Source organism: Talaromyces rugulosus, chromosome II, assembly GCF_013368755.1.
Source record: "Talaromyces rugulosus chromosome II, complete sequence".
NCBI lineage: Eukaryota > Fungi > Ascomycota > Eurotiomycetes > Eurotiales > Trichocomaceae > Talaromyces > Talaromyces rugulosus.
This window is the reverse complement of record NC_049562.1, coordinates 3,683,421-3,703,568: the sequence shown is the minus strand read 5'-3', so window position 1 is coordinate 3,703,568 and position 20,148 is coordinate 3,683,421. Positions and strand designations below refer to the sequence as shown.

The 20,148-nt window shown below is 47.7% G+C and overlaps 10 protein-coding genes and 1 non-coding gene across 11 annotated transcripts; 6 read left to right on the top strand and 5 right to left on the bottom strand.

The window, feature by feature from the left end:
- Positions 1–880: 880 nt before the first annotated feature.
- On the top strand, positions 881–1,609 carry TRUGW13939_03749 (uncharacterized protein; the record flags this gene model as incomplete). The annotated part of the gene is made up of 1 exon (XM_035486928.1): positions 881–1,609. The coding sequence occupies one exon, from the start codon at positions 881–883 to the stop codon at positions 1,607–1,609; it is 729 nt and encodes a 242-aa protein (XP_035342821.1).
- TRUGW13939_03748 (uncharacterized protein) lies at positions 1,021–1,921 on the bottom strand (the record flags this gene model as incomplete). Its single annotated transcript, XM_035486927.1, has 2 exons — positions 1,021–1,839; positions 1,898–1,921. 2 exons carry the CDS (start codon positions 1,919–1,921, stop codon positions 1,021–1,023), a joined length of 843 nt encoding a protein of 280 aa, XP_035342820.1.
- Positions 1,922–2,535: 614 nt separating this feature from the next.
- TRUGW13939_03747 (uncharacterized protein) lies at positions 2,536–3,440 on the top strand (the record flags this gene model as incomplete). Its single annotated transcript, XM_035486926.1, has 3 exons — positions 2,536–3,112; positions 3,184–3,265; positions 3,323–3,440. The coding sequence occupies 3 exons, from the start codon at positions 2,536–2,538 to the stop codon at positions 3,438–3,440; spliced, it is 777 nt and encodes a 258-aa protein (XP_035342819.1).
- A 256-nt stretch (positions 3,441–3,696) lies between these two features.
- On the bottom strand, positions 3,697–4,533 carry TRUGW13939_03746 (uncharacterized protein; the record flags this gene model as incomplete). The annotated part of the gene is made up of 2 exons (XM_035486925.1): positions 3,697–4,418; positions 4,500–4,533. The coding sequence occupies 2 exons, from the start codon at positions 4,531–4,533 to the stop codon at positions 3,697–3,699; spliced, it is 756 nt and encodes a 251-aa protein (XP_035342818.1).
- A 1,545-nt stretch (positions 4,534–6,078) lies between these two features.
- Positions 6,079–9,294, top strand: TRUGW13939_03745 (uncharacterized protein; the record flags this gene model as incomplete). Its single annotated transcript, XM_035486924.1, has 1 exon — positions 6,079–9,294. The coding sequence occupies one exon, from the start codon at positions 6,079–6,081 to the stop codon at positions 9,292–9,294; it is 3,216 nt and encodes a 1,071-aa protein (XP_035342817.1).
- Positions 9,295–9,862: 568 nt separating this feature from the next.
- TRUGW13939_03744 lies at positions 9,863–9,933 on the top strand. Its single transcript has one exon. It is a non-coding gene; the product is annotated as a tRNA-Gly (tRNA).
- Positions 9,934–10,303: 370 nt separating this feature from the next.
- TRUGW13939_03743 (uncharacterized protein) lies at positions 10,304–11,578 on the bottom strand (the record flags this gene model as incomplete). The annotated part of the gene is made up of 4 exons (XM_035486923.1): positions 10,304–10,510; positions 10,581–10,707; positions 10,762–11,133; positions 11,187–11,578. The coding sequence occupies 4 exons, from the start codon at positions 11,576–11,578 to the stop codon at positions 10,304–10,306; spliced, it is 1,098 nt and encodes a 365-aa protein (XP_035342816.1).
- Positions 11,579–12,392: 814 nt separating this feature from the next.
- On the top strand, positions 12,393–14,020 carry TRUGW13939_03742 (uncharacterized protein; the record flags this gene model as incomplete). The annotated part of the gene is made up of 3 exons (XM_035486922.1): positions 12,393–12,493; positions 12,547–12,851; positions 12,912–14,020. 3 exons carry the CDS (start codon positions 12,393–12,395, stop codon positions 14,018–14,020), a joined length of 1,515 nt encoding a protein of 504 aa, XP_035342815.1.
- A 274-nt stretch (positions 14,021–14,294) lies between these two features.
- On the bottom strand, positions 14,295–15,489 carry TRUGW13939_03741 (uncharacterized protein; the record flags this gene model as incomplete). The annotated part of the gene is made up of 4 exons (XM_035486921.1): positions 14,295–14,856; positions 14,919–15,334; positions 15,383–15,406; positions 15,469–15,489. Coding segments are annotated over 4 exons (1,023 nt in total), but the record flags the coding sequence as incomplete, so codon positions are not given.
- Positions 15,490–15,844: 355 nt separating this feature from the next.
- TRUGW13939_03740 (uncharacterized protein) lies at positions 15,845–16,270 on the top strand (the record flags this gene model as incomplete). The annotated part of the gene is made up of 1 exon (XM_035486920.1): positions 15,845–16,270. The coding sequence occupies one exon, from the start codon at positions 15,845–15,847 to the stop codon at positions 16,268–16,270; it is 426 nt and encodes a 141-aa protein (XP_035342813.1).
- Positions 16,271–17,013: 743 nt separating this feature from the next.
- On the bottom strand, positions 17,014–19,428 carry TRUGW13939_03739 (uncharacterized protein; the record flags this gene model as incomplete). Its single annotated transcript, XM_035486919.1, has 1 exon — positions 17,014–19,428. One exon carries the CDS (start codon positions 19,426–19,428, stop codon positions 17,014–17,016), a length of 2,415 nt encoding a protein of 804 aa, XP_035342812.1.
- Between the last annotated feature and the right edge of the window lie 720 nt (positions 19,429–20,148).

Genomic DNA, 20,148 nt, shown 5'->3' with positions numbered 1-20,148 from the left:
TTATATGATTAATAATTCCAGCGAGTCGGTGTGGTTTCGGGGGTTATTTAATAGTTCACTACGATCGGAGATATATCGCTTTACCTAAAATACTAGATGGCAATAGAGGGAGGACGTGCTACACTAAGGTGGAGCAGAGTCCGTTCCCCGCATCCACGATGCAGCATAGATGTATGAATCACCAGACCAAGAGACAACATACGATATTTATAACCGTTACTGGGTCTAGAATATAATTCAAGCCATGGAATGGAAAAATACAGACAGAACATCAAGCAAAGACGGCACTGTGGCTGGGTGTATATTCTCCGTTAGGGCTACTGACGGGAACTGTAGCTGTACCAATACTCGGTATATCGTGCAACATGATTACGAACATCATAGCCATGATTTGTTCTAGGAGACCGATGCACACACATCCTCTCATAAACGGATCTTCCATGGTTCATGACCTTGAGCACGATCCCCTTGGATTCATCGACAACCAGGTGGAATATCCCAAGAACAAATTTCCATATGCGCCTGCCACGACCGTGCGCTAGTACAATATGTTTGATAGTAAAGCTACACATGAAGAAAATAAAACCGGGTTTTCTAATCTAGGAATCTTCCTAATTTGTCAAATATTACACATAACACACTGCCTTGAAAACAATAGCGGTCACATCAAAGTATGTTCATACTTGGCCATTTTCCAATGACAGAAGCCAAAATTTCAAATATGTGCAAAGTTGTTGCGTACAAGTCAATAAATCATAACATAGGTATATAATGACGATATATTGAGTATATTTATAAAAGGGGCACCACGAGTCTTATACCCTTTAGTCTTATAAGAGGGTGACTTTTGAATGAAACTATTTACGCACTTTCAACCAACATGACATATGCTCTTTGTGGTTTTAAATGTATCGAGGACGAAGGCAGCAAACTTGCCGCGAGTTGCACGCATCAGTGTCACTTGAGACGATATGCCACAGATAGCAACTTCTCCTCAGACGAAACTGTGCGAGGTAGATCTCATGACGGAATATTCCCACTGAGTTCGTCCAGAACCTCAAACAGCACGCTATTATCGACTCGACACCCTTCCGGGCCGCTATTGCGAAATCCCGGCCACAGCCTCTGTTTGATCAAGTTGACATCTGCACCTTGGATATTGTATCGATTTATCAGATCCTCTGCGATCCCACAGAGGGTCGAACTGAGCGAGTTCTCGTCGTTAGGCCACAATATGTTTGATCCCGGTCCACAATCGCATATGGACGATATTGGAGGCAACCTCAAGCCATTATCGGTTGGTGTAAATTCATCGCTCACATTCGGCATCTGCGTTGCTACCGTCGCTACCGTCGCCACGGGAGGCATAGGCAGCAACGTCGTGGGTTGCTCGGGCGTTGGATATGTCAAAGCAGAATTTGCTGCAGGAGCGCAGCTTGAACCTGATGAACAACAAGATTCTGGTTCCCTGGCTGGCAACAAGCTCGGCTGGCATTGTGTCGGGGTATCTGGCCCAGCAGGAGAATGCTGGCTTGACGAAGGCTGGGATGGCGGTTTCGTCAGTGCCGGAATCGCAAGTTTCCTCGATGTCTCAGGAACCGAGCACTGATTGAGATAGGTCTCTATATAGCCACTATCGACCCCGACTCGATTCAGCAAGCTGCGCAGATTCGCATTTTCGGCCTCTAGTTTCTGATAAGCCATGCGATGCTCGATATCCTTTTGCTGTGCTTGTGCATTGCAGGCTGCAACCTTTTGCTCTAGCTCGTCGATATACTGCTGTTTTCTAGCTCGACTCCTTCGCTGATTCTCCCGCACTCGCGCGAGGCGATTTAATTTCTGTGAGGCCGTCAGTCGATAACTAATCAGGAGACTTGGGAGAACAAAGCGTGCTAACCTCATCGTTGATTGGGCTACTCATGTCGGCAGAGGCTTGCACTGGTCTCTCAGAAGGGCAGCAGCATTTTGGTCAACGAGTCCGATGTATTCGGGGGTGTCCAATCGCTCTCTTCCCATGCTCATGAAGCCTTTTTCCCCCCCCTCTCGTCGTTTGCCTCGCGACCCAAAGATTTTTGGCAAGCGCGCCAAGCGCTGTTCCTCTTTTGGTTAAGGCTGAGCCACAGAGAGGCTTGAGCGAAGCTTTGGCCGGTGCCACAACTCAGGTCCAGATCTAGATGCTTTGAGATACCTCAAGACGCCGCGGTTGAGCAACTGGACAATCAGCTGACGGTCCATCCTTTGTAGACGACCGAAAGCGAGAGCGAGAGCGTATTTGCCTGGGCCCAACAGCGTGCGGCAGGCCGAAATAGGAAGGACGCTCATCCGCTAGCCTCTTTAGGCCGCCAGCACCGGCCGGAAAGGGAATAGGCGGCGGCCGACGTCACCGCGGCGAATGGCTTTGTCGGCCCCGGATGGCCCCCCCGCCGCCAACAACAACAATACTACTTGGTATTCACCCGTGCAATGTGACTACGCTTTTGCTTCCTATCCTTGATATAATCACATTTTCATTCCGCAGACCGCCGTTCTTCCAACATGGTGAGCACCAGAGGACACCCCAGGGAGTTTCCTTCTCCCGCGACGCCGTCCAGTACAGCGTCCCCCCCAGCCGACGCCTTGCGGTCAGTCGTGCGCTCGTCGCCAGCGCCGGCCAGCAATGCGCGCAAAGGCGTGCACACGCCCTCGGTTCTGGTGCTGATTTGGCTGTTGGTCTCGGTGCCTCTGGTGATTTGGGACTCGGGCTACATCTTCTTGCGCCCGCATAGCATGCCCGGTGGGAAGTTTCACTCGCCCATCTGGACCCCCTACGCACTGTACGGCACTGTGGACTATATCTATGGCTGGCCCGCGTTCAATGCCCGCAACGGCTTTACGGCCGCACAGGCCCTTTTGAATGTGATCGAAACTATCGGCTATATTAGCTATCTGGCAGTGGTGTATGTCTACGGCACCAGCGCAACCAACACGGGACGCGCCTCGACAAAGAGAGTCAAGAAGGGACTATCGTGGTTTCTCCTGGATGAGAAAGTGGTGCCTGGCCGCATCGGTGGCCTCGCTCTGCTCATTGCCTTTAGCGCCAGTGTTATGACCTTGAGCAAGACTGTCTTGTACTGTCAGTTCCCATGATTTCTTTGTTCTTTGTTCTTGGAAGCGTTAAAGTACAGCAACTGATCTGATCTCTAGGGTTCAACGAACTATTCTCTGGTTTCACGAACATCGGCCACAACAGTGTATCCAATTTGGTTTTCCTGTGGATCATTCCAAAGTAGGAGACAAACCCGGCTATAATTAAAGACATTGCTAACATTTTTTCCCTTCATAGTGGTCTTTGGATTATCTTTCCAGCATATATGATCTATGTTCTCGGAGGCGAGATTGTATACGCACTGGAAGCTGCAGCTCCTCGTCTGCCCAAGGGTGGCCGCCTCAAAAGCCTATAGACGCTGGACTGTCTCATGGCTTTGATCGAACTCCTTCGCGGCTAGAGTCATGTGCACTCTTCTGCGAAAGACAATAATTAGACAGGTAAAAACAAGTAATTGAAACAGAGATACGAAACTAAGAATAAGTGAAAGGGAATTTTCAAGGGGACATGTGAATGGGATAGGAGAAAAAAAATGGAATCATGTAAATATACCAAACACGTTATGATATTCCGGCAAATGCGATAATTCGGCAACATTGAAACACCTCTTTTTACCATGGCACAACACCAGTGAGACTACATAGTTTTCCAACGTCTGCGTCTCTTTCGCCCTTGACAATGGAAGCAATAACTCCGCCACCGACATGGGGCTCCACGGCCCCTCGAGCCCGGAGCGAGTCCGCATCACCCATCAAATTGGTTGCGTTCAACCCTGGATCTGCGCCAAACGCCTTGAAACTCTTTCCTTGCGCACTCACTGCATGACCATACTGCGCCACCATCATATTCACTCCGGCTTTACTACATCGATAAGGCGTGCCCGCAGGACTACAATACCGAGAAGTCTTGTCGGACGCATGCGTGATCGAACCCACACTCGAGCTCACAAGCACCAAACGCGGCTCGTCCGATTTCTTGAGCAAGGGCAGAAAGGCTTCGGTGACACTGGCCACGCCGACCAGATTGGTAGCAAGAATGACGCGCATGCTCTCTCGCAGGTTTGGGTTCATATTGTTGACGCCGGCATTGTTGACCAGCACATCAAGATGGCCGTACTTTGTCGCGACTTTCTCGGCAGCTGCGTCGACGGATTTGTCGTCGGTCACGTCGATTTGGATTGTCTCCAGGGAGCCCTTGATGTTTGGCAGAGACTGCAGGTCGGAGACAGCTTGGCTGCCTCTGCTGGCATCTCGGCTGCCGATTATGACATGGTGTGAGGTAGAGCTGAGGACTAGGTTTTTGGCGGCTTCGAAGCCGACGCCCTGGTTGGCGCCTAAGAATGAATGAGTCATTAGCATGGTTTGTTGTTTCAATGTTGCTCGCAGCAATTGGTTAGTTAGCCCTAAAAGCGTACCGGTGATGAGTGTGATTATCTGCTTTGCGGCCATTGAGACGAATCAATTGATGTTATTTTGCAAATCTTCCAATTAGGTAATTGATTTTTAAGCAATAATTAACATCTGGAATATGAGAATTATATAGTAACCCCTATCCCAGAGCGACAAACTGTCTCCATATCTATACACTATGTTGTAGACGGGGTTACCACGGAGTTAAGCGCATTCTAATTGCATTAACAAAAACAACACGCACAATCCACGACATTTAAAATAGCAACAGCGCACACAAGTATAAAATAATGCTGCCTTGATACTGCACAACTCTGATCATAGTCTAATCAAGTCATTCACATTTGAACTATTTCCTCCCGGTTGCGCGCCATGTACCTACAATTATTCGAGTCACGGAGATAAAACCGTATTTACGAACAGTTTCTTCTCGTCCTATCTGTCAATCTCATGAACAACATGTTTATTCTGTTTGAGCGTCGTATCGATTAACAAGTCGCGTCGTCGTATGTCTATAGAGGTCACGTGCATCCAAAGAACGTGACGATTTCCTCTCTATTGCAGGAGGACTATGATAGAGACGACCCGAAATGAGCCTTATGGCTAACTTAGAAAGACTAAACCCCGACCTCTTTTGTGGGTAGACAATGCGCGATACCATTTCCGGCGCGTATATGGCAGCAACGGCGATTTCGTGTCTATGATGCAATCAATTCAACCATAGAAATACCACAATTATAGTTCTAGCGTTTAATATTACTATATCCATAAGTAACTCCCCCAGATCTAGCCAATAAAGAGTCTATTCTGTCTCAATCCTCTACGAACAACAGCATTACCCTTTCGGGCAATTTGCTTGGTTATGCGGGATGCCTCATTCGCTGCCTCGGGTATCCATTACTACATTGTAAAGTATCCAATACTCTCAGGCTAAATAAGTCCACGCACAATAATAATAATATGTTTAATTATTAGACTACGTATTTAATTCTGCATATACGTATTTTTGCTGGCGACCATTCACAGAGGCCGTGTGGATCCTAGCTCCGTCTTTCTCCAATCCTCTTTTTTTTACCTATTTTCCCCGCACCGCACAGACCCCGCTCGAGGAGAATCGAGAATTGGGACGATGAGTTGCGAGGATCGGGGCGAGTCGATCTTGTACAATGTTATTCTCAAATAATACTTTTATTGTTCAAACAACATAGTACATGGTCCAGGCTCACAAACCGAGGCCGATAGTAGGCGCCAAGACGGAGGTATACAACAGGACTTTTTATGCTCTTTTCATGGACAAGGTCAATTCCAAAAACGTCTGGTTAGCGGTCTAGGCAGAAAATGTTTGATAGTGATTTGTCAACCTCAGCGCCAGCCAGTCTCATGGTTACGAGAGGTAATAATAATAATACGTAGTACTAAGTAAGCCAAGGTTGAAGCTTTGGCCACAAATCTCGACAGCCAGATGGTCATGGGACTAGTCTTTTCTTTTTTTAAAAAAAAAACAAAAAACAAAAACAAAAATAGCAAACATTATTATCAATGGAATTTCTCCCAGCCTTCAGTTAATACTACTCCCCAGACAACATGGACGCGAGAGCGCATGCCAAGGCTGGCGACTTCTCCGCAAATCCTTCCCTTTCGGGTGGACCGTTCTCCACGCCGAACATTCCGCCAGCGTCCAAGAGCCAGTCCCAACCGGCATTTGCGACGGCTACTCATCCTCATCCTCATCCTCATCCTCATCCTCACCTTCACCAATATTGCGCCCTGCCTTTTCACACGGCACCGACTACGTCTGATCGCACGGGTAGAAACACGCCTCCCCTCACTCCAGTCGGCGCAAACGATGCGTCGGCCTGTAGCTACGGCTCAGCTCCTCCTCCTCCTCCCGCACATGCAGCACATGCGCATGCGCCTAGACTCCTCCCCTCAGCGACTGGCTTGATGGCGACCGAACCGCAGGCTGCCGGCCTGCGTTCTACATACGACCAGGCTATTGGCAGCTTCGATGACGATAATCTGAGCCAGACAAGCTCGCGCGACCAAGAGATTTCATATGGAGGAGGCGAACATGCTCCCATGGGAAAATCCCACAACGACAACAACAACAACAATGGCTCCGGACAGCACGGCAATGACCATGACCATGACAAACCGGCCTGGAGTGATATGAAAACCAAGGCGGGCAAGGAAAGGAAACGACTGCCGCTCGCATGCATTGCGTGTCGGAGGAAGAAAATTCGATGCTCGGGCGAGAAACCCGCTTGCAAGCACTGCTCCAAATCGCGGATACCATGTGTGTACAAGGTCACCACGCGCAAGGCCGCTCCACGAACAGACTACATGGCAATGTTGGACAAGCGACTCAAGAGAATGGAGGAGCGCGTCATCAAGGTGATTCCGGCCGGAGAAACGAGAGACATGACGGCCATTGGCCGAAGCCAGGTTAAACCGACACCCCAAGGCCAGACAAAGCCGGCGTCAAGGGCAGCCCAAAAGAAAAGATCGGCGGACGAGGCTTTTACTTCTGAATTAAATGCATGGATGAGTCACTCGGGGAATGTCACTGTGCCCGATGCCTTCCCCCTCAGTCGAGAAGGAAAGTCTCTAGAAGGGACAGGATTGCTCACCGAGGGTGCCGAGTTTCTCCCTTCTCTGGAAATCCAGGAACACCTTTCTGAGGTCTTTTTTGACTGTGTTTATGGCCAGTCGTACCTCTTGCTGCATAAACCAAGCTTTATGCGAAAGCTAAAAACCGGGGCAATCCCGCCGGTCGTCATATTGGCCGTTTGCGCTGTCTCTGCGCGATTCTCGACCCATCCTCAAATCAATTCAGAGCCGGCCTTTTTGAGGGGAGAAAACTGGGCCAGCCCCGCCGCAACTATAGCAATGAAACGCCACGATGAACCCAACATTACCATTCTAACCGTCTTTCTCCTCCTTGGACTCCACGAATTTGGCACCTGCCACGGCGGTCGAAGCTGGTCATTCGGCGGCCAGGCTCTAAGGATGGCCTACGCTTTGCAGCTCCATCGAGAAGTCGACCATGATCCGCTTAGCCATAGCGCCAAATCATCTGAACTGAGTTTTACCGATCGGGAGATACGGAGGCGCACGATGTGGGCATGTTTTCTGATGGACAGGTACAACTCATCCGGAAGCCAACGCCCCCCAATCGGTAACGAAAAGTTTATTCAAATACAGCTTCCAGTTAAGGAGTCACACTTCTTGATGGAGATTCCAGGTCCAACAGAAGACCTAAGCGGCGACGTACCCAATCCCGTGCCAGAGGGCCAAGGTCAGCTTTCCGACCCGAAAGTTAACATGGGAGTTTCGGGTTATATAATTCGAACAATCATTATATGGGGCCATATTGTTGATTACCTCAATTTGGGAGGGAAAAGGAAGGACCCATACCCTCTATGGGACCCTAACTCCGGCTACATGAGGCTGAAAAAAGAAATTGAAGATTTTGCCTCTTCTTTGCCAAAATCCCTCGTATTCAACAATGAAAATCTTCAAGACCACGCAGCGGAAAAAGTGGCTAACCAATTTATATTTTTACACATCATCATTCATCAAAACATTCTCTTTTTGAACCAGTTCGCCATACCTCTGGCTCCAGGAGGCCGTCCGCCAAAAGGTATGCCGATGACCTTTTTGAGTGACGCCGGCAAGGCTGCAGTGGAAGCAGCACATCATATATCCTCGTTGATTGATCAAGCAAACGGTCACTCACTGACTGTTCCGTTTGCAGGCTATTGTGCATACTCGGCCAGCACCGTACATATCTGGGGCATCTTTTCGAAAAATGCACAGCTGGAAGCACGTTCCAAGGAAAATTTACGCCACACTTACCGCTATCTCAATCAAATGAAACGATATTGGGGTATGTTTCATTACATGGTTGAAAGTGCCAAAGATCGATATCGGCAATTCGCAGATGCTGCTATTCGGGGCCCCATGCCGAATACATCTGCATCTTCGAAGGAGACTCAATCCATGTTTCAGTATGGGGATTGGTTTGATAAATATCCCCATGGAGTCTCCAGAATGCACTGGGAAGATCCCGACACAACCAGTACGAATGAGACTGGTGATGACGCCGTCATGGGCCAGCGGCCTAACCTACAAAGTGTAGAGGAATTTTTTGCCAGTCTATCGCCTAGCCAGGCGACCATTGAGCCACGGAAACAACGGAAAAAATCAAATAACCACACAGCATCATCGTCTCTTCCATCCTTACCACAGTCGACAAGAACAGGCTTCACTACACAATCACAGAACCAGCCGGTGATGGACTTGTCAGCGGCGAACGCACCGGCTATGATCAACTCTGGGATAAATTATGCAGACTTTGGCGATGCTGGTTTATTCCAGACACCCGCCGATGTTTTTGACCAACCGGCCTTCGATTTTGGAATGACGTCCGATCAGATACCTCAACTCGATCGGCACTTTGTCTACGGGTCGTATTCTGGAATCAACCCATCTGCGGTGGCCTCTGGCCACCTAGGGCTACAAAATGCCGAGAACCAGCCCGGTGGAAATAATAATAATAACAATGAATCTTCCGCAGTCTGGACCGACCCTTTTGCTCCAGCCGGCACGGGAGAATTCCATCAGCCGAGTGCCTGGTTCTTACCCTTTAACCTCGAACCCCTTGGCGGCGGTATGGGGGGTGATATCGCAGGTCAATTGCAAAATCCACCGGCCACTGACCTGGGCGGTGCTGGTAACGTGTTGAATACGTTTGATTTGGGTATGTCGGACATGAGGAATCAGGGGCCGACGACATGATCTGCTTGTATATAATATATATAATCCAATTTAAATAACCATTTGGGTCTGTGCATACTTGCCAGTCTTCCTACGTACATCTGCCTCTGTCAGTATTTGCGCTGGGATATAGTTGAAGTACTAGGAAGTCTCAGCCGCTGCACCAAAAGACCATGTACATGGAATATCGAGAACGGGGGACATTTGATTCTCGCTGGTACTAACTTGTAGCATTGAATATTGCATTTGAACCCTTTGGATGTCAATGTTTCAATGTTCCAAAGCCGCCGAGGTTGGACGTATATCAAACTGGTGTCTCGCGTTGCAGGTATATATATCCCTCCAGTCCTAACAGATGGTGAGTGAATGCAATGTACTATTTTCAGTGTGTACAATCAAGCGATGCTCATTGATATCAGTTTCACATTTAATATAATTGCTGATTAGTAATTATGTAACATTGGTTTTCCCATGGCGATTCTCCGTGACTTTGAGCCACCTCCTAGTCATCAAACAAATATCGAAACCGCTGTACTTTGTTACTATTACCATAAGTATCGAAAACAATATTGGGCTTACAACTCACCTGGCATCATTGGTCTAGTGGTAGAATTCGTCGTTGCCATCGACGAGGCCCGTGTTCGATTCACGGATGATGCAAATCTTTTTGTGTTTTTACTTTGTACATCCGAACTTTTATAATATGTTACCTTCAATCTTTTTTTTTTTAAAAAAAGAAATTCCTGCTACTGAAGATGAATGACATTGTTTTTTTAACGGGCCGCACGGACGTTAAATATATATGCTTCACCGCCAACTCCTTGGCAGTACTTCGTCAAAATCATCAACAATTGTAGATTAATCATACGTCCCAATAAAATGAGGAGGGTATTGATAATTTACTCCGGTGCCTTTTAAGAGGTCCATTACTGAGTTTGTAGCTGAATGAAAACAATCGCCAAATGCCAATTCAGAAGTACCACATAACAAAATCAGAGAGAAAAAACAAACAAGGACAATATCACAACAATTAATCGTTCCACTCCTCATCCAACTGATCTATCAATCGGTTCTCAGCATCAACATCTCTGCTGGCCCGATTGCCCGCACCACGGCCACCAATTGCGCCGATTAGGCCATTGCGTTGGCTGGATCCATCGAGTCGGGAGTAGCTAGTTGAGGTGTCCTTCCTGGTGAAGCAACGAGTCAAGGAGGAGAATATAATGACGAAAAAGTCCTTTTTTTTGCGATAAAAAAACCCGTAAGTATTTCATAAATCTCCCAAAGAGCGACTACTTCCGACTTACGCCAAAGAATCCTAGCAATTCAGACCACATGCTGTAATTGGGAAATTGCCTCCAGCCACGCTGGTGCAAGACGGTGCGTTGGTAGGCGCAGCCTCCAACGATATAAACTATAACAGCGATCAAAGCACTATATCTTGACATTAGTAAATCATCAAGCGCCCAGGCAGTTTAAGTCACTCACATCACGCCAAAGACGCCACCTGGTCCTAGACCACCTTCTGGTGCCATAGCGACTCCTCCGCAAGCGGCGGCGCTTCTGGCCTCAAAGAAATATGTGCAAGAATCCATGCTACCAACAAATGAAACTATGGCCTGTGCACTAGGAGCCTCGCGGTCGCATAGGAAAGATATGATAGTCGACTTTTTCCTTGTTGTCTCAGTATCTCTTGAGAAATAGGCATCCTTGTCTGGGCTATAACTGTTTTCTTCCAAGCCATCATCCTCGAAGACACCCAAGTCGAGTTGTGAAACTGGGGAGCTGGGGCAAGGCGAGCCATTCGTATAATTCAGGACCAATCGTCGACCACGGAAAACAGGTTCAGAAGCCTGTTCGCTGCTCGAGAATTAGTTGCGCGCAAGACAATTGAACGACTCCCCCGGACTTACCCGATTGAATATATTTTGTCATTGTATTGATAGTAAGCGCTGACATTCTGCCATCGTGAATCGTCAACCCCAACCACATCCTGAATGTTCTCAATAACTGGTTTGCATATGTTCAATGTAAAGTTTGCGCCGTAATCATGGCCCTGGGCTTGCCAGCTCTCGTCCCGATCACTCTTGTGTATTTTTCTACCATCCTTCAATTCCGGAGGCGCAATGGCGATTGGGTTAAGGTCAAAGTACGCGCCCGTGGTTGACGACTGGACAGTGCATGGTATCTCCGTAGTCTTCGGGGTATGTGGACTTGATGATGATGCAGCGTGAGCAACTTGCGTGAAAGAGATGGAGAAGATGCTGAAGGCGATGGCCCAGGTAGGCCGCGTCAGCACTTGCATCGCTGCGGAATCGCTGCGCACCAGTATCGGAAGAAGGACGAGGAGATTGGAAAGGGGGGTGTATTCAAAATTTCCAGCGCGTGGCCCTGAATGGGTGATTGTAAGTTGCGTAGAAATAACTACGAGAGAAGAGGACAGACAGCGTCGATGTATCCGTCTCAAGGCAACATGACACAACTCGCCGACGTTTCACTGGCGGGCTAGCCCCTCGGTGCGGAGAGCAGCGATGGAACTAAGCCAAATATGGATAAGCGGCAACGGAAGTCGGTCTTAGCAACGCTTATCCACATAGGGCTTGGCGTGTGCCAAGACCAGAGAGTGCCTCGGCACCCCACCGGGCTCACAGAGAAATCAAGCTGGGTGCAGAAGATGCGGCAGTGTCGAGATGATAGAGCTTACGTGCTGGGAGAAAGAAAATAGGATGCGAAGCAGGGTTTGGATTCTCCAAGCTGGATAGGCTTAGGAACGTCCTATAGCTGCATGGACGTTAGTCAGGGGATATCTAACCGTATTAAGTATAGTTCGTACAATGGGCGTTACATAATCAAGCGTTCGTGTCTCGATTGGGAAAAGATCCAAGGAGCTCCTGACGTCGTCCGATGCGGAAACCTCCCAGCCGAGACTGTCGCAATTGCGCCCTGTATAAAGTCTCTGCACGCCCCAGAAGTGTTGCGACCCTCTGACCGATTGTTGGTAATACTAATCGCCTGATTAGCTTGTACGGAAAAGCTCCCGACCCACATCCGTTTTCCTGGCAGGACGGCAACTCCTGTTTTTTTCGACAACCAGTTCTCTCCGTCGAACATCGAACACAATGGCCAAATCAAATACGAGCCCAAAGAAAGAGGCCAAGGCTAAGACGACTGTGCCCATCCAGCCCGTCCCGGAGAAGAGAGGCTATGAATTCGGTGGACCGTTCGTCGTCCAAATCCCGCCTGCATCGCCAAACACAAACTGACAACCAACAGACTCGGCGCCTTTGGCATTGTTTTCGGCCTCCCTACCCTCCTATACTGCTTCGCTTTCTTTTGCAATGACATCTCAGGATGCCCGGCCCCGTCTCTTCTCCACCCGTCGACCCTGACCTGGCCCAAATTGAAGGAGGAAATTGGCTGGCCTGGCGACGGTGTCGTGGGCCTTTTTGATATTGAAGTCGCACTGTGGGTTCTGTCTTACTATGCGCTGCTCCTCGTGCTGCAAATATTTCTGCCTGGTCAGGTGGTGCAAGGAGTTCCGTTGGCATGTGGTGGACGACACACATACAAATTCAATAGTAAGTCTCACGCCGTGTTTGAAGACGAAGATTGAGCGCGAACTGACATATTACATGAAGCGTTTCGCTCCTGCCTGTTGATTTTGGGCGGGCTGGGTGTAGGCACATATGTATATGGCGCTGAATTCGTGGTCTGGACATTCCTCTGGGATAACTACATTCAAGTGATGACAGCCAATCTTGTCATTACTGTCCTGCTTTCCCTCTATGTCTATGCAAGAAGTTTCTCCATCCCAGCTCCTGGACAGCAAAACCCACAATACCGTGAGTTGGCCCCTGGAGGCCACACTGGTAACATTCTCTACGATTTCTTCATCGGTAGAGAACTCAACTCTCGCGTTACTTTACCTATCCCGTTTATGAGCGAGGCGTCCCGAACCATTGATATTGGAGTCTTTTGCGAAATGAGACCAGGTCTGACTGGATGGATCATTTTGAATTTGTCAAACATCGCACAACAGTACCGTGCTCACGGCCATGTGACAGCCTCAATTATTCTCATAACCGCGATTCAAGCATTCTACGTTTTGGATAGTTACTACATGGAGCCCGCCATTTTGACCACCATGGACATCATCATGGACGGATTTGGATACATGCTTTGCTTTGGCGATCTTGTGTGGGTACCGTTTTTGTACACTACCCAAACAAGGTATCTTGCCACGTTCCCTGCAAAGATGGATATCAATGGTATTGCCTTATTGTCTGCTGTCTCGGGACTTGGTTATTTCATCTTCCGCTCAGCCAACAACGAAAAGAACCGGTTCAGAACAAACCCAGAGGACCCACGGGTGAAGCACCTCGAGTATATCACCACCAAAACCGGATCCCGGCTGCTCATCTCGGGATGGTGGGGAACAGCTCGTCATATCAATTACCTCGGGGACTGGCTCATGTCCTGGGGCTTCTGTCTTCCTACGGGTATTGCCGGTTATCTTATGCTTGAGACACTTAACCCTGCCACAGGCCAAATAGAGAAACAGGCTGTCCAAACCCCAGAGGTCCTTGGTTGGGGCTCAATATTCACATACTTTTATATGCTGTACTTTGGGGTCCTTCTGATTCACCGCGAGGGAAGAGATGAGGAGAAGTGCGAAAAGAAGTATGGCAAAGACTGGGACAAGTATACATCGCTCGTGCGATATAAAATCATCCCAGGTATTTACTAAAAATAAATACATAAGTGAGGATGACCGGCGGGTTATGAATAGCTTCTACAATTCTTCGAGGACTGAAACCTTGGCCTGGAGAATTTAAAAGTTGATTTAGCATTACTTAGACGGCGATGAAAAAAAGCACTAGAAAGGAGACATTACCATGCCATAATACATTTAATCTTTAATTGAACATATCAGTCGATGCATTCTTCTTAATTTGATTAATAAAGCTATATGTACTTGATGTAGGGGATATAATAATAAAATAGGCGTTTTACTCCGTCGTTCAATCGTTTACGGTGATCTCCCACGTCCTTAGATCATCTCGAACGTCAAATTCGGATATCTCATGAATGCCCCGAGGATTTCGCCATCTTCTCTCCTTGGCTTCTTGGAAAGAACTCTCAAGACTTCCTCGTCCGCCTATAGTGCTGCCGTTCAAAGTGCTATCCGAATCCTTGGCTTCATTTCTGGAGTAATTGCTAAGAGAACTCTTTGGTCTTTTCTCGGGATTCGGCAATAGTCCACTGTCTTGAAGGGTTGTACGAGACCCAGAGTCGCTGATGCTGTCATCGTAATCATCTATCCGGTCTGAACGGGCACTTGATCCTGTTGATGGGTAACCAAGTCCACCGGCAAAAATATCCTCGACCAATTGGTCCGGTAAAAGCTCGTCTCCATGGCAGGTCCATGAGGCTGCCAAGGTTCGACGATACATATCTTGGAGATCACCAGCCTCTCGACTGACGTTTATTGATGGCAAGTCCCCGGGCTCTTCGGCATCTCCATGCTCTGGCGGTAGAATACCAGCGATCCCTCCAAACACCATGGCCGTTTTCAAAGGCGGGCTATATCCAACGTTCAGTCAGTAACAAATCTGTAGAAAATTTTAGGAAAGTGTAATCTGTACGATATAAAGTTTTTGTCTCCATCGATCTGATTCATCATGATCCCTACTCTGAGAGTACTGTTGATCTTGCTGTCTTGCATCAGATACCGTCTGACGACACCCTGGCCATCATCACCAGTTTTATCAACATATTCAGCAAGGTTGATCTTGATATTCCCTAGAGTCATGCGGTCACCGCGACTTCCGGACGAAAATTCTTGAAATATTTCAAACGAGATATCGCATTCTTGGAGCATGTGGTTGCGATCTATGGTGAGTTTGACCGGTAGAACTTTCTCGTATTCCCACGATGCCCGATGGTCTTGAATAACAGCGCGATCGGTATGACCGCGATGCTCTGCAGCTGTTGATGATGGCAGGTGCCATTTCACATATGATGTACCGCAGACTAAGGGTACGTTGTTGAGGTCGATAATCTAATGCTGGTCAGGAAGGCTATCCCAACCCGGAGAAAGCAAGCTTACATTTAATGTGAGATCAAACCTCGGCTAAACAATTCTCGAGTTAAATATAACGAGCAACAGCCTATGGAATTGGATTTTCTGCTCACTCTTCTATTCTTGGGCACTGTCTAGCGTATTAGCTAGGAATGATCAGAATAGGAGCTTTTGGGGTATACGTACCAAAAGCTTGCATAATGTGGGATAACCCAAGCAGTCTCGGGTTTATCTCTGTAGCGTAGATGTGAACTCTTGTTTCGTGTTAATGATAAGAATAAACTAGATTCATATGGCTTGGTATGTCATCGGCGACATAGGCGGTGTGGATTATACCGGCAGAAAGACCGCCACCGCCCGCAACCATCCTCGCCATTCGCGGCTTGCCGACACGCTCGTACTTCTTCAATGCTCACGCTCACCTTGACGCCGGAATATGAAACAATAAAGACCAGAAACTACGATCTCACGTTTGAAGTTTGCATAAAAATGAACAGACTACTATCGCCGCCATCGGAGGAAGATGGCCACCGTCCATCATCGCAGCCCACCGATCATGTGCCTCTCGAATCTTCAGTTCGGACAACACCAATCCACCCAGAATTGCCCGCAATCCGTGTGCCTGGGAATGACGAAAGACCGTCTTGTCACTATGATCCCGTGACGTGCGAGCCCATGAATATCGAGGATCTTCGTACCAAATTGCAACAACTACGTAAAGAACACCCATCTAGAACAGCAATTCTCAAGGCTCAAGAAGACGCTGCCAAGGAAATCAAGCAGAGGATGGAGGAGGCAGATCGGAAGAAAAACGAAATCCAAAAGGTTTTGGATAAGAAAATGAAAGAGTGGGACATGGAGTACAAAGTACTTTCGAAATACCAAGCCACAAAAGTGACAAACTTGCCGTCATGAAATACCTACTCGATACGGGCCTAGGGCTATAGTCATGATGCTGTGGAGTGATAAAACTCTTATCAGTGCCGTCGATCAGTCGAACGCTTATGACTCTTTCTATTTTAAACGACATATAACCTCAAAGGTTATGACATATGCGAAGAATAGCTCGCGATCGACAAGCATGCGCCTAAACGGCAAGCCGAAGAGGAAATGCGAAAATTTCGCAGAACAAACTTTCGATTTCCGAGAAAGACTATGCTCTAGATTCAGAACTCCACAATCATGTCACATTCACGGAGACTGGTCTTCCCGAGCTTGCCGGCCCCCGATGCCCGGAACTACGGTTCTTACGCCGCAATCCAAGCGACAAACCACAAGTACTTCTAGTTGAAATACGTCTCTTTATTATCACAGTTCACGGCGATCCGTATCACTCTCTATCTTCGGTCATAGTAGACAGAAAGAGTATTATGGGTGTGTATATACAAGTCACATTAAAAACTAGCAAACTATCGTGAAATATCGAAGCCATATACTCTTGCGTTTTGGAAAATTCAACATTATACTCATTATGTCCCCTGATGAACATTACTGTAAGGATTGCGAATTCAAAAGTGTATTTAATCCGACTCGTCTCAGAATAAGATCAAAGACAGAGGAAAAGCCCCTATGGGGTTTACATCAAGCGACCCTCTCACAAAGAATTGATGAGATTGATCACCGCCGGCAAGAACTAGAAATAAACATTAGTGCACTTATTATTTGACGGAGGAAAGAGAACTGCTTACGCTGGAGACATCGCCAATCAAAGTCGATGTTTCATTGACGAATTTGTCCGTCAACAATGAGTCAGCGTTATCCAACAAACCAGGCACCTTGGCTAGTAGAGCTGGTGTGACAACAGGAGATACGTCGCCGATGAGTCCGCGCGTCTCATTGACAAAGTCAGTTTGTAGGAGGTTTGTGGCATTGCCCACAAGATATCCAAGGCTCTTGACCGTCTTCTCGGTCAACAGAGGCTTGACCAGGCTGAGAATTGGGCCAGCTTCATCTAGCAGAGGTCCTGCATCACCAACGAGGCTCTTTGTTTCACTGACAAAACTTGTTTGTAGGAGGTTGGTGGCGTTGCCCACAAGATACCCAAGGCTCTTGACCGTCTTCTCAGTCAAAAGAGGCTTCACAAGGTCAAGGATCGGACCGGCTTCATCCAGCAAGGGTCCTGCATCGCCAATAAGTCTCTTCGTTTCATTGACGAACTGTGCCGTCAACAAGCTGTTCGCACTTCCAAGCAAACTCTCCAGCTCCGAGATAGTACTCTGAGTCAACAATGGTTTGACTAAACTGAGAAGCGGTTCAATGTCACTCAATAGAGGGCCAGCGTCACCAATTAGGCTTTTTGTTTCGTTGACGAACTGCGCTGTGAGCAAATCGTTTGCATTGCCCAACAGACTTTCTAGGTCTGAAATTGTACTCTGGGTCAAGAGCGGTTTGACCAAATTGAGAAGTGGCGTAACCTCACTAAGGAGAGGAGAGGCGTCACTGATTAGGCTCTTCGTTTCATTAACAAACTGCCCTGTCAACAAATTATTGGCATTATTCAGCAAACTCTCGAGCTCCGAGATTGTTCCTTGAGTCAATAATGGCTTAACCAGGGTGAGAAGTGGCCCAACTTCACTAAGTAGCGGAGAAGCGTCACCGATAAGAGCCTTGGTTTCCTTAACAAATTGCGAAGTTAATAGGTCATTTGCGTTGCCTAGAAGAGTTTCGATCTCCTTAGTATTGCCGCTAGTCAAGAGGGCGTTTGCATTGGTGAGCAACGTTTCGATCTCCTTGGTATTTTCAGATGTCAACAATGTATTGGCATTGCTCAAGAGAGACTCAAGTTCCTTGATTGTTTGAGAAGTGAGAAGTGGTTTCAAATCATCCAAGATTGGCGCAACCTCTGTGATCAGTGCCTTGGTATCCTTGACAAAATCAGCCGTCAATAGGTCATTGGCATTTCCAAGCAAGGTCTCAATTTCTTTAGTATTCTGCGCTGTCAACAGGCCGTTCGCATTACTCAGAAGACTTTCAATCTCCTTGATATTGGAATCACTAAGAAGTGGACTAACTGCCGAAAGCACTGGCGACACTTCGGATATTAATGACTTGGTCTCATTGACGAATGTCGGTGTCAATAAGTCATAGGCGTTGGTCAAAATACTCTCGAGCTCTGAGGCTGTCTGCTTCGTTAGGAGCGGGCTGAGCTCGTCCACGAGGGGCGAGACTTTGCTAATTAAGCCTTGTGTCTCATTGACGAATGTCGGGGTCAAAAGTGCAACCGCATTCGTGACTAGTGAATTCAATTCAGTCGCAGTGGAGTTGGTAAGGAGACCATGAGCAACGCCAATTATATCCTTGGTTTGTTGGGTAGTCGGTTCATCCAGAAGATAGTCAATGTGGTAGATAAAAGACTCCAAGCTTTGAAGGAATTCGGGCGCGACCAATCCTGCAACGCCTTTCAAGAAGTTTTCGAGATCACTGAGGATTGAGCCGAGGGAAGTCCCACTACTGCTAGTGCTGCCTCCCAATAGAGAACTGATAAGCGACATGAGGTCGTCAGAGTCTGAAGAGCTCGAGGAGCCAGATGTACTACTTGACGAGGTAGATGTTGAAGAGGGAGCCTTTGTGGTGTCAGATCCTGCGGCAGAGGTCGAACCACTAGATGAGCCTACCCTTCTTGTGGTAGATGGAGTAGAACCGCCAGCTGCAGACTGCGATACTGTATCTCCTCCTGTGGAAGTTGACACATCAGTGTCACTGGCTGGACTCGCACTAGCTGTGGCAGACGGAATAATGCTACCAACTGCAGATTCTATTTGCGATACTATGTTTCCTGCAGAAGTTGATGTATCACTCCCACTGGATGGGGCTTGAGCTATAGTCCCCTGACTGTCGCTCGCACTCGATTGGGCTGCGGCAGTGGCAGAAGCAGCAGAAGACGCTGCAACCTCTGGCCCTTGCTGATTACCTCCACTAGAGGTTTCCGCGATACTTGCTACTGGGGCAACAGAAGAAGCAGCAACAGCAGCAGCATGTGCGACAACGGTTGAGGATGACCCAGTGGGAGTCGGAGTACCGAGAGAAATGTTGGCAAGCAATACTGCCGCGGTGGCCGTCGAAAACACTCGCATGTTGCTCTTCTTCGACGAATACGCGTTACCCTATGCTTCTAGCCCTAAGTCTCTGGATGGAGGATGGAGAAAGACAAGCAGAATCAAGTTCAACTCCAAGAAGACAAGAGGTCGAACAGGCTTGTATGGGTCCAATGCTGCGCAGTGAAGAGGGGATAGATATTCTGATTCACTCCATTCCCTGGATAAGAAATTTGGAAACAACAGGATTCTACGCCATTACTGTTATTATTCATTCTCTTCCCTTTAGTCTATGTTGCAATAACAAGTCTTATCGGCGCCCAATAGCGGAGTAAGCAAAGGCAGACCTCGGGCTGGGATCCTATTTCCCCCCTCTCTAAACCTAAAAAAAAGGCCATCATTGAAGATACATGATTGACTGGAATGTTTCTTTTTGGAGATCAATTGACTGTTAGGTTGCCAAGCCGTCTCCGAGGTACAAGTGCGGAGTAGGTATAATTCACCTTATTATGCATCCCGAGAAAGTTGATGTGAGATCTGTGCTCGTTAGCACCCCTCTTTTTCAAGCCCACTTCACCGACATTGTTTTTTATAAAATGGAAGATGGATTTTTAGAATCCTGTTTTCACCGCAGATTGGTCGCTCTACCTCCGCGTTAACGTGGCTGAATCGGGCTGTTTCCCCGAAACAAGCATATATAGAAGGAGATTAAAGTTACAAAGACGAGGATATTAAGCAAAACGAAGTGAGATACCACTG